This window comes from Apostichopus japonicus, chromosome 16 (genome assembly GCF_037975245.1).
Source record: "Apostichopus japonicus isolate 1M-3 chromosome 16, ASM3797524v1, whole genome shotgun sequence".
Classification (NCBI taxonomy): Eukaryota; Metazoa; Echinodermata; class Holothuroidea; order Aspidochirotida; family Stichopodidae; genus Apostichopus; species Apostichopus japonicus.
Genome location: NC_092576.1, coordinates 30,928,844 through 30,942,591, shown reverse-complemented (window position 1 = coordinate 30,942,591; position 13,748 = coordinate 30,928,844). Strand labels below are relative to the sequence as shown.

The following is a 13,748-nucleotide window of genomic DNA, read 5'->3' as shown; positions in this document are numbered from 1 at the left end:
AGGGCCCTGGCTGAAGAAATTATTGCTGTGATTCAGGAGTTTGGAGTGTTCCCTCAGCAAGTAAACGGAGGAAGCTTTGATGGGCAGTATTTCGGATTGAAAGTACCAAATCATATCCACGAAATTCTTAACCTCTCTCCTGATTGGTGCATATTTATTTGGGATATAGCACATCGACTGAATCTCGCTGATCACGACATCAGAAAGATGGATGAATTTAAGTGGCTGGTCAAGATCACTGACCTTATTGGGGTAGCATTCAGTAAAGTTTCATACGGGAAATCCTATGAGCATTTGCTTTCAATCTACCCTGATTTGAAAGTTAAGTTAAAAGCCCCGACCTGTTACAGCGACACGCGTTTAGCTGCGTTTGTTCATAGGGTATATGAAAGCTTCCTCGACGATTTTGAGTCAGTTCATACATATTTCGCTCGTCAATACATAGAAGGGAACGACACTGAAGTTGTTAAGCGTGCAAAAGGTTAACTTATTGTCTACAACAAAATTTCGTGACATGGGGGACAAAGTTAAAACATACAACGGCGAAGACAATGCAGTATTTACCCAGTTGTTTCCTCGCTTTTCAAAAGTATATCATGAGATATCTACTTCACTAACATATGGTAAAATCGCCTTGCATCATACTCCTGGTACTTCATCCTGCACTAGGCGTGGACATTTCTCCGAAACAGAAGCGCCTGAGAATATGGAAAAGATCTGCATGACAGCGCAAGATCGCCTCTCTGAATTTTGTCATAGGATCGCTGATAATATCACTGCAAGAGTATTGCAAGATAAGCCTGAAATTATACGTTACATGCTTCAGTGCTTTGACTTTCACCGTTTGGTCGAAAAAATTGTGAAACATTTTTGTGAAACAATTTGTGAAACAATTGTGAAACAACGAAAACTGCACTCTAAAAAATAAACGGGTAGTTCTACACTGTTGTCAGGTATTTTAACACATGGATTGTTATTAAACACTGGAAAAGTGTATAATAAACATCCACAATGTAGTTATACCATCACAAAGTGTAAACATAACCATTGCCTTGGCCATTACCCGATTAACGTGTACATATACCCCGAGGTAAAGCCGGTTTGTGTATTTCTGATCTTTGTGGGTAAATTTACATACTGTGCGTGTAATAAGACACAATGATTTATGTACATTTACACATTTACAGTGCTTATTTTACACTCACTTTTCAAAAAAGTACCCTTTTTAACCAATAGGGTAATTTTACCCACATAACATGTACTTTGCACGAATAATGTATACCTTAGTAACAAGGTGTAAAATAACCCTTCTTAGTATGTTGTTTTAAATCAAAAAGGGTATAACACCAACAACACTTATTTTGAAGTATCGTAAGAGGGTAGAATCACACAAGATAAGAGCTATTTATACACTTCATGTGGTTGTATTTGTTCTATACACTTGTGATTAGTTTAAAATGCCACCCTGGGGGAATTATCACCCAGTATTTATGTACTGAAGTATAAATTTACTCGTTCATGGGTTAATATATATCACTACCAGTATTTTCGGGTCTTAGCCCGTCATTATTTGTATGCACCCTATAGTACCCTACATGTACATTTTGGAACACAGAGCTGCCCCGGCGACTATAGGCCCAATTTCTAAAGTCCCAACAACCAATGCAAATTACTGTCAAAAGGAATTGGGGCGACAATAGGCCAGCTGTTTAGCTTGACATTTATTTATTAATAGCCTGTATCGTGTTATAAATATACGGCAAACTGCACAGATATATGGAGTATCCCCGAATTTCCCCGTGGAAATGTCTGCATGGTTGTTAGTAAAATAATAACTGTTTCTTATGTGGGGGTGAGAGGATATGAATGGAGTCGTAGGATAGGCCTATATGAAGTTTCGTGAAAGTTTAATAAGGCAAGACTAACTAATACAGTCAAAATAGCAAATGATCCTGAGGTAATGAACAGATAAGGAGCGGCGCCCAACCTATAAATACCAACACCTGATTAAGGGGTGCAGACAATTATCTATAAGATCTACATAGGTCTAACCATGGGCGCGTATGAGACGGGGTGAAGGTTTGCAACCCATCGATCAGAAGGTACCCTTTTCTTCAGACCAGCCGCTCTTTTTCGAGCATGCTAGCTTGTGTTGCGTCAGACCAACCCCCCCCCCCCCTCAACGAAGGTAGTCCCGTACGTTATGTACATAACAAAACAACGGAAAGTATATAAGCTACTGCGATCATTTTCTCGAAACACTGAATCCCTCCCCTTCTGGATTGGCCCATGAAGACGGTTTGACTCACAATCAGTGGCGTAGGAAGGTACTTTTGAGTGGGGGGGCTGAAGACTGATGGCCGGCCTGGGGGAGGGGTTTAAGGGGAGGGGGTGTCCCCCTCCCCTTTGGAATTTTTTGCATTTCCAGGTGGCCTCAGATGCAATTTGGTGCAATATAGCACACTTCAACACCCACTCCATTTTGTAAACTTAATTTTGTATTTTCAACTGGCCCTAGATGCAATTTGGTGCTCCAAATGAGATTTTTTTCTCATTTGGAAATGAAAAAGGGGTTTTCTGACCTGCGAACCGGGGGGGCGGAATGATACTTCCGCCCCTCCACATTTTTCACTGGGGGCTGGCGCCCCCCCCCCCCCCCAGCCCCCCGGTTCCTACGCCCTTGCTCACAATTCAAACTGATAGAGCCTAAACGTGAGTATTTCTCGAGACACTTGTTTACAAAATATTCTTAGAAGTACAGCTTGAGCTAGCTGGAACAATATTTTTGTCATGATTGTGTACGTTTAAGTGTTTTGTGCTTTTTCGCACGGCCAGCATACATTTATCCCCACAACGGATGATAACAATGCCTGGCCCTTAATCGTCGACCATAGCTGAAACATTTTTTTCATTGTGACTTCTATAGAATTTTCTACAATGATGTACTCATTCGTACTAGAAATAAAAGTTACGTTTGCAGCCAGGCCGCGCCGAGAGAATAATGGCAGACTATACGTCTCAGAAGTGTTCTTACTTCTCATTGGTTTCCAGAAAATGGGTGCATATCTGAAAAATTAGAAAGAACCCCACATAATATCAAATGAAAGATTCAAACTTTAAGCCAATGACAAGTTTTCTTTCACAAAGGGTGGTTCGTTCGCGCTTGGCGCTAACACAATGCCTTAGACCTACGTACGTACAGTACAGTATACAGTATACTGTCATCACTGCACTGCTTGGCGACCAGTCCTAGTATTTCTTAGTTTGTTCCCGCAGAAGCGCTTCGCCGTCACATTTGACGAGACTTGACACGACTGGACTTCACCTTCAACGGCCGCTTGTATTTTTATATGAATCTAAAGCAACATGTCACAAGTGTAAGTTGACGTTAAGCCCTTGAAAGAGTTGTTTGGTTTATAAAAGTACAGATTAAATAACTGTTATGCCTAGGCTTTACTAGCCTAACTGTTCTGCTACTTATTCGCCTATATAAGATTAGAAGACTTTATAACTAAGCCTAGGCTATGTCTTACAAGTAACAGCCACTAGTACAATGCAGGGCCTACACTGTGGCCTACCATTGTATCAAAGTTTATAAGCCTAGCTAGCGCAGGCCAAGACTGAACTATTAAAACTGAGTGTGCATTAATGCTGTGAGGTTTGTCCAGTACTTATGCCAAGCCATCCTAATAAAGCCTAGCCAAGGTTTTGTTAGATTAGGCCTTATGGCATCCTTGCAGATGCAAAGTTGTTCAATATGTAACACTTTCAGGACCATTACTTTCAAAAAGTTGTTACATCACATAAGATTCTCACATAGTATTGAACCCAACTTCTCCATAAGATGTGGAATAGATGGTTGTGAAAGAAAATATCGGGTGTTCAGCACGTTTTATTCCCATCTGCGGAAATTTCATAAAAGAGTGTTCGATGTTAACATAAGGCATGACAGTAACTCTGGTGGGCATGAGGATACTGAAGTAGGCACAAGTCTAGTGACGGAAAACATTGGTTTAGAAGTTGATGATGTGACTCATAATTCGCATAAAAATAGTCTTGCAGAATCAACTGGAATAAGTGCTATCGATGCTGCTGCTCTGGGTGATGGATCACACATCAGAGAAATCGGTGAAAGATCCACGGAAAGAGACTTTGCTCTTTTCATCTTAGGCATGAAAGAGAAGCATAAACTACCACTTACTGTTACAAATAGCATAATATTAGAGCTATCTGAACTCATCTATAACAGTTCAAGGGATGATAGCACAGAGATCAAAGAAAAACTTTCAGCTTCTGGTTTCACAGTGGCTAAAAATCCTGATATCTTTAACTTTATCGATGAAAAGTTTGAAAAGAAAAATAACATCTTTGAAAAGTTGGCCTCAGACTATAAACAGACAGCTTTTTATAAGGAGCATTTTGGTTTAGTTGAGCCAGTTGAACATGTGCTAGGTTCCACCTGTGGGAAAGATGATACATTCATTTATGTACCATTGCTTGATACTCTAAAAAGTCTTTTAAGTCATGATGATATTTTAGCAGAAGTTCTGAAGTCCCGTTCTAGACATGGGGACAAGCGATATGAGGATTACTGTGATGGTGAAGCATTTCAAAATCATCCCCTATTCTCTTTGGAGCCACATGCACTCCAAGTTCATTTTTATTATGATGATTTTGGTGTGGTGAACCCACTTAGAAATAAAGCTAACAGCTACAAAGTTGCTGCATTTTATTTTGTTCTTGGGAATTTATCCCCAAAGTTTCGGTCAAAATTGTCATCAATTCAGCTTGTTTGCCTCTGCTGTACAAGATTAATAAAACAGTATGGCTTTGGGAAAGTGCTCAAACCGCTTCTTGAGGATGTTAAAGTCTTAGAAAGTAAGGGGGTGACAATAACAACTTTAAACCAGGAGGAGTTTACATTCAAGGGTTGCATTAGTTTGGTTTCCATGGATAACTTGGCAGCACATCAGTTAGGAGGCTTTCAGCAACATTTTCATGCTGGTAGAATATGTAGATTTTGCATGGCAAGTAGTAATGACATTCAAGATCATTTTGATTCATCCAGTTTAATCGAAAGAACCAAGTGTTGGTCACAAACATCAGGTGCAGTTAGTTATGGAAAATCAAGGTCTTAGGCATGTTTATGGAGTAGCTTCTAAATCTGTTTTGTCAGATTTGCAATACTTTGATGTAATCAGTTGTCTACCACCTGATCCAGCTCATGATTTGCTCGAAGGACTTGTTCCAGAATTAATGACGAAGGTTGTGACAACATTTATTCAGGATGGCTTTTTCACTTTGGAATCTTTTAACAGTGCTTTGAAACTTTTTCCCTTTGGAAAAAGTGATCAGAAAAGCAAACCAACTTGCAATACCACTGCTAACCTGGGAAGTTTCAAAATCAAACAAACAGCATCTCAAACATGGTGCCTGATGAGATTATTGCCTTTAATCATAGGAAGCTCAATTCCAGAGGGAAATGAATACTGGGAACTATTTTTGTCACTTATGGATATTTGTGAAATTACATTTGCTCCCTCTATACCATGTGAAATGGTTGCATACTTGGAATATTTGGTGCATGGATTTCTGGTTGCTCTGAAAGAGCTCTTTCCTGAAGATAGAATTAAACCCAAAAGTCATTACTTATTGCATTACCCTCGTTCAATATTGAAATATGGACCTCTTGTTCACTGCTGGACAATGAGGTTTGAAGCTAAACATGCATATTTCAAAGAAATTGCCAATAGGCAGAAAAACAGGCGGAATTTGTGTAAGACATTGGCAAGGCGTCATCAATTACTTATGTGCTATTATGGAGGTGGTCAGAATTTTTTCCAACTCAGGAGGGGACATTCAAAAGTTACATCAGTTTTGTGATGGGATTCAGAGAGCTTTGAAAAGTCAATTTCCAAGCATTGAAGAAGTGCATACATTAGCTTTTGTTGAATTACACAGTTCATTGTATGCAAAAGGTTGTTGCATGGTTCTAGAGGCAAGAGAAAATAGGTTGCATGAATTTGGCAAAATAGATGCAATCTTTATCAAAGGTGGTAAAGTGTATTTTGTTTTGATGGTTTTGCGCACTATTGGTTACAGTCAACATTTCCATAGCTATGTATTGTGTTTTCAACAAAAATGGGTCATATTTGCTTATGAAGATTTTGCTTGTCATTTACCCTTATCAATTTACACAAATCAAAATCAGAGAATGCTAACACTTAAGTACTTTGTTTAGAGAAACATTAATACTTAAAATAGAGCATCTCATTCCTTATCATTGTTACTTTGAACTTCAAAGGTTAGAAGAAACAACTTTTTAGTTTCTATATATTTGTGTCTTCAGTGAAGCACTTAAACGGTACCATGTAACTTATGGATCCAGAAAAAGGGTTTTCTTATGTAGTGCAAGTGATGTAGAACCAGAAATCAAATCTCAATTTGGGATAAAGAAATTTCGGCTTCAGGTCTTTGATAAAGACTTTGACGACTGGGTGGACATTGACGGTGATATAGAAGAAGAGCAGATGGAAGATAAAGCAGTTAAACTGAATGTGATTGGTGAAAGAGATGAAGGTAAGTATAAATGCTTCTTGTACACGATTGCAAAAAGATTGTTGTCCAGAAAAATTTGCCTATCAGCAGCATGTTTATTACCATTTCATGAAGGAGCCTTATTGGCATAATATGATGTGTGAACCCCATTTGGAACTTATTGGTACTTGGGTAGTTCCAAGGATAATATATGCACATAAAACATTCTTGTATGAATGTATGTACATTGTCATAACCTCTCCTCATGGCTTTCCCCCTACAGTAGTGGAAAGTTTTGGGATATTTGACAGGAGGAAGTCACTATAGTATTCATATTTGAAATTTCAGGGAAGCTTTAAGATAAGAAATTATCACAGTCTGAAGGTATTCTGCAAGGGACAAATTGGTATGCCAAAGTTGAATACTACTTAAAATTTTCATTGTAACAGTTTACAGTTTGCAATATCAATCAAAAAGCATTACTGTCTAATGAAAGTGCTAATCAATATCAAATTGGTTAGCAGTTGAAGATTTAATAGTAAGTAGCAAATTGCAATGCAAATCCAGTTATTTTGTTTCTTGTACTTATGAGCAACACATATTTAATCTTTACATCCTGGGGTTTTGCAAATTAGAAAAATAATTTATAATACATATTTTGGACACTCCTTTCCTTTGTCAGTTGCATGCCTCAGTGCCAGTTCATTTACAAGCTCTTCAAGTTCAGATGACACCATTATATTGGCTGGAAATGAAAGAGATGTACCTTGTACCAGTGATGTTTCAGACAGGTAAGACATGTAACATTTCATGTTTGAATTATTATCCTACCTTGACAGAAGCAAAAAAGAGCTTATTTAAGGGAATAAGCAGTTGCCCCAAACTAATTTGCAATATCAGCTAAACCTTGCAAATTTCTGGTGCTGACCTTACAATTATATTTTATGGCATTTTAGAACATAAATATTGCATATAAAAGACAAATCTAAGAGTTATGGTGCATGAATTCAACAATTCAGTAACAAAAACATTGTCACATGAGTAGGAAGAGCCATAATAGAAATATTATACTACAGTATACTAATTCAAATCAGGGTGACTGCATTTTCTCTTTAAGCTATCACTACAATATATTAGGGTATGGGGGGTGGGGGGTTGGTGGAACTTGGTTGGTTAACAGTAAGTCCCACACATTCCCTAAAGAAGTTCAGTACAAAGCCCCTTATTTGAAGAGGCCATTTAATATGAAGTCACATTTTGCTAAGTACTGACATGCATGTTCAACAACTTACAGCTGAAGTAGTGAAAATCAAGCTGTTCAACCTGTGTCAAAGTATAATCTGTATTGTTCATGTAAAATTTGTTTAGGGTCACTTTATTGAAAGTGCTAATTCTATACATTTTGCTAATAAAGTTTTGTTTACCCTTTTTGCATGCTTGATAGTTTTCATGAAGAAGAAAAGTTCTTGCCATGGCCAAACAAGTTTGAGCTGCATCAAGATGATGTTAGGAGAGACATCTTGGTAGAACTATTAAAAGGGGGACCTGTCAGCAACAGAATTAAATCTGCTGTAATCCAAGCTACATTTGACAAAATGTGTTTGTTTACTGTGTAAGTACCTTTCCCTATTTGAATATTAATATTTTGTCTTTTCAATCACTAATGCTAAACCAGTGTAAATTTTTGCCTTCAAATGTCATACGCATGCATAATGCACAAGTCTTTGGAATCTTGACTTTTCAACATCTCAGAATTACTAGCTTTGAAATATGTCAATGTGTAAGTATGCCATCTTTGAAATTGTGGTGTTATTTAACCTGGAACAATAACACCTTTGGAAGCCTGTATTTTCGCATTTGATTTTTTGCATATAAAGACGTCATGTGTCAATAACCTACAGATTTTAATATTGTGGAACCTTGGAATGATGTGGTTACAACTTTGTTAAAGTTCTGTTGATATTTTAACTTCAGATGGGGATATCCACATTACCAAAACAAACAAGCTCAGACAGCGACCTCAAATATAAAATCATAGCCTTTTAGCTGACTCAGCCTGTCTGGGGGGAATGGGGGTGCTAGGTAAGGTACTTAGTACAAGCAGGACTTGATGGTTAGTGGGTAAATGGGTGAACTTTTCACTGTTATTATTAAGTTGCAAAATAAGTTGTTGATATTATTTTAAAAATGTAATTTTTGGTGTTTGTGTGTGTAAGGTTTATTTCAATCCCAGATCAACATCGAACTAAAACAAGGAATTAAGAATTACATAGTAAAAACAAAACAATTTAGACAATATATCTTCAAGAATGATACAAGAGACCACTATAGAGATGGTCCGCAGTATCCCGTAACATAAGAAATTTCTATTATGGGAGATCATTGGGCCTGTATGAGTCTCACCCAACCAAGCCCTGTCCTGCTGATATGAAGGTTAAAAACTGGAGCTTTTGGAGCCCCAGACAGTACCATCTTTTCCTTTCACTCCACATTTTAAAAAGGCTCCCCCAATATACTAAATCCCCCCCAAAAGAGTTGGTTAAGTGGGTAATTGCCCCCCCCCCTCCTAAATTTTACAGCTGGCACTAACCCTGTATGTGAATCAACTATAAAGTGATATTCTTTTTTGTAGGTATCCTACTACAGATCAATACAATACAGCAGCTAAAGCAGTCATAAAGTCCTTTCCAAACTTGGCAATCAAATTACCATTCTGTGAGCCTTATGTAAGTATATGATTAAGCTCTTCATTTATTATCTAGAAGGTGGGCGTATATGTACATATAAAAAGCACCTGACTAGATTGTGTAATTTCGACTACTTTGTACAAAACTACCACTACTAATGGTATCAGTCAAATTGGTGCTTTTCAGGTAGACAGGAGACTATTTTCACTGTATTTGCTTAATTGTCAAAAGCCATTTTTATATCCAGTAGCTGGTGCTAGTGAAGAACTATGTACAGCTGGATCTTTTTAATAAAGACATCAAATGATGGGGCATTCAAAACTAGATTGTTTCTCCTGCCATTTCAAGGGCAAAATCTTACATCCACTATAGATTAATTTTGCTGTTGGTTTGTAAAAGTACTTTTCAGTTTGAGGGAACTTAACTGGGTGGATGCAAGGGTTGAACTGCTGCAGCACAGGGTGGGTGGGGGAGGGGGGGATATTGTAGTCTGGGGTCTTGTATACATGCAGATGTTTGCACATTAGCCCCCTCCTGTGACATATATGTATACATACATATTCATATAATTTACTGGCCTACCTGAGAAGATGCATGAACCAGTACACATTGTGCATGCATCTGACATGAATGTCCAGATGTGCATGCTTGTAAGATCAAGGTGTCTACTCTTTAAAATGGGTGAGGTGACATGATGAAACATGTGCATAAATTACATTGTGAGGTTGCCGAGTTTTATACCTAACAATAGTGTTGAAGTTTAATTTGAATTGTTCAGCTGTTTTTAAGACCTTGTAACAAAATTACAATATACTTTGTGTTCAAGTGTTCATCACAATTTCATAGCTCTTTAAATTACAAGTCCAGACTGAAGAAAGGTATTTTAACAGAATATGTAACATTGATATCAGATTATCTCATCATACTGCAGCTTCCATTCATTTTTGCATCTTGGTTTTGTAGGATGCATTGAAAAATGCACTCAAAGATAAGTTCAGAAATGAGAGGAGACACATGACGAGGGATGTGCTTTTTACGTGACCCGCCATGCGGGATATAAAACGTCACGGCCAAACGGCACTACCGAACCATCCCATTCTGAAAAACGAAACTCAGGTCAAGCGAGCCAATAAAAACATACGCCCGCCGACCTGCAGAGACAAAACGCCCAACCCCCCACTCAAACATTCAAAAAAAACACAAAAGGACGACCAGCACGGATCGAAACGAAAAACCCCTCCCCAGCACACCACCGTCCAAAAAAGGCAGCCCCAGATAAACGGCGAAAATCACCTTCAATATGAAGGCGAATGTCAGACTTCACTGCCTCCAGGACTGCCTGCCAACTGGCAAATTTCCCCCTAAAAACCACATCACATCTATTCCGCCAAACATGTTTTTTCACAATAGAGCAAACAAAAATAATGCGATGCAAAACAGCAACCGAACAAACTGGAGGGTCTACCCCATATAAAATAAAGCCCTGCCCTACCGACCATGAACGGTCTCCCGTAACACGGTCGGTCCAGGTCTGGAACCACTCCCATAAGTTAACTACAAAGCAACAATGCCAAAAAACATGAGCGGTACTCTCTAAGCTGTCACAGCCGGTCCTCGGGCACAGTCCATCACCCAATCGCCAATGATATCTTTTTAGGTTGGTCACCAAGGCACCGTGTGCAATTCTCCATGCAAGATCACGGAGCCTGCCACCATTCAGCCTTGAATGCACCGAACGCCATACTTCGGCAGAATGACGTCCCTGGACAAAAATTGCATTCAAGGCCCTATCTCGCAACGAACTGTGAACGAGGGCCGGCTGTGACAGGTCAACAGGGGGCAACTCAATCAGAGCGGAGCAGATGACACGCACCACCCTGTTTGGAGTACTACTATGCGGTTCTCTGTTGCTAAACAGCGCCGGGACCCATCGACGCAGGTGCAAACCGCCCCAAAAACGTACAAAATATGAACAAGGCAACCCTGGGTCAGTTACCGCTACAAACAACTGCTTAAATAACAAAAAGGTCAATTTACTTCCCAGATGAACCACCCCTAACCCACCCTTGTCCAGTTTTTGGTACATTACCGCCCTTTTGACAAGCTCTGTACCACCCGACCAAATAAATGAAAATATCGCTCTCTCCAACCGCACCAGGACGCGATGCGGAATTGGATACACCGCGCCCGGGTACCACAAGATGGGCGAAAGAAAACGATTAACTACGGTGACTTTCCCTAGGATCGAAAGCCAGCGGGTGCCAAAAGTTTCGAGCCTGCTCTCAAGCACCTCAGCCCTCTCGTTCCAGGTTACATCACAAGGTGCATCATAGCCGAACCATATACCATTAATTTTGATATTTTGATCCGACCACGATGCACCGAATGGTAAGTCTCTGTATCTCCAGCTACCAAGGCGAAGGCCCTTTGTCTTTTCCGGATTCAACTTCGCCCCGGTAGCTCTCTCAAAGATAGATAAATCCTGCGAGAGGGCACGAAAGGAGCCCAGACTCGAAATAACACACGTGACGTCATCTGCATATTGAACGCACTTCACTTTGGCACCCCCTGGCACAACGAATGGAACAAGTCTTGAGTCCCTTTCCAAAAGACGAGAGAGGGACTCGCTAAACAAAACATAAAGTAATGGAGACAGAGGGCACCCCTGGCGCACCCCCCTCTCCACGCTAAAAACCTCCGAACAAAACCCATTTACGATAACAGAACTGAAACTGTCCTGATACAAAACAGAAATCCATTTACGAAAAACCGGGTGCAACTGAAACGTCTCCAATACATTCATTAAAAACCCCCGATCCACCATGTCAAAGGCCTTCTGCTGGTCCAGAGACACCAATGCACATGGCAGATCTCGTTCAATAACAAAGTCGGTCAAGTCGCGCATCAACCACAAGTTTTGCTGGATGCAATGACCCTTCACTGCACAAGCCTGGAGATCACCCACAAGATGCGGCATAGCCAGTGCAAGGCGGTTGCACAAAGCCTTAGCCAACAACTTGTAGTCTACATTTAACAAGGTGATTGGACGCTTGTTATGAGGGTCCAGGGGGTCCCCAGACTTGGGCAGCAAAGTAATCATGCCCAGACGTTGACTTTGGTTTAACAGTCCGTTTTGGAAGGCGTCCTCGAAGACGGCTCTGAGGTCGGGTCCTATTAATGCCCAGAAGGTTCGGTAGAACTCCCTCGGAAGCCCGTCCGAACCCGGGGACTTGCCATTCTTCATCTTCGAAAGCGCCTTCCAAAGCTCAACAGTGGTTATTCCGCCCCCCAAAATATCATTGACATCGTGGGGAACAGTTTTTGAGATTCCCCTCAATAAATCGGCCTGTGCCGACAAGTCGACACTGCCACGCGTAAACAAACTCAAATAATAATCCTTGTATACGCGGACAATGCCGTGAGGGTCACTAACCACGGTCCCATCAGTAGCGCGCACAGATGGGACGCGTCTGTCACACGCCGATGAGCTTACGGACTGATAAAACCTCAGTGAAGGGCGTTCCTCGGCTTCCACCGCTTCGACACGGGCCCTGACGCGGGCACCGTGGTACTTTTCGTCGAGATAGGACTGTAAAGCGATGACAGCCGAAGGGTCGCCAAACTTCACCTCCGCACACAGCTTCGAAAAATGTTCTCTTCGACGCCGTGCGCGGGTCACGCAATACTGAATTGCGAAGCGTTTAATGCGCAACTTGACATCATCCCACCATTGGGATGTAGAGGCAAAGGCCGGCTTCAATGTTTGCCATCCTTTGTACCTGGTCTCGAAACCTTGGCGGAACTCTGCCTCGCCAAGAATCCGACAGTTAAGCTTCCATAGGCCCCGCCCGATCGGGAAAAAGGAAGGCAAAACAAAACGTGCTACTACAGTGTCATGATCAGAGAGCGGACAGCTGAGCGTCTCGCAACCCGAAAATTTAAAACTCACGGGCGCATACACTCGATCTATCCTGGAGGCATCTTCTCCGTTCGGCCTCACCCACGTATACGCCTTACTACACGGGTGCATATGCCTCCAGACATCGGCCAAAAGGTGTGCCGAAGTGAATCTGTCCAGTTCTGTGATCCCAGCGTCAGGACTAGCAGACACAGGAGCCCCGAGTCTGTCAAGACCCGAGTCTGGGACACAGTTAAAGTCTCCGACCATGACACATGGTGCACTACCAGGAACAAAGGAAGGCAGCGTGTTAAAAAAATCTCGTCTAGCAGAAGGCCGATTGGGAGCATACACATTGCAAAGGGAGATGTTACCCTGTGGATACTTGAACAGAATGCAAACCAATCGGCCCTCGTGATCCGTCTCCACCCTAGTGGCAAAACCCGCCTGACGAGGTGACAGAAGGATGACAGTGCCACAGGATGAAGACGAACCAAACGAAGCATGCAGCCCACCACCCCACTCATAAGCCCATAGAGGGACATCTTCTTCCAAAATATGTGTTTCTTGCAGGCAAACGCAGTCGACCTCCATTGAAATACAATATTGGAAAATGCGACTGCGCT

General features: G+C 41.0%; 1 protein-coding gene across 1 annotated transcript; it reads left to right on the top strand.

Annotated features, from left to right (window-relative positions):
- Positions 1–3,144: 3,144 nt before the first annotated feature.
- LOC139982515 (uncharacterized) lies at positions 3,145–10,265 on the top strand. Its single transcript, XM_071995407.1, has 6 exons — positions 3,145–3,377; positions 6,350–6,579; positions 7,220–7,328; positions 7,982–8,149; positions 9,170–9,263; positions 10,188–10,265. Exons 1-6 carry the CDS (start codon positions 3,367–3,369, stop codon positions 10,263–10,265), a joined length of 690 nt encoding a protein of 229 aa, XP_071851508.1. The 5' UTR covers positions 3,145–3,366.
- The last annotated feature ends 3,483 nt before the right edge of the window (positions 10,266–13,748 follow it).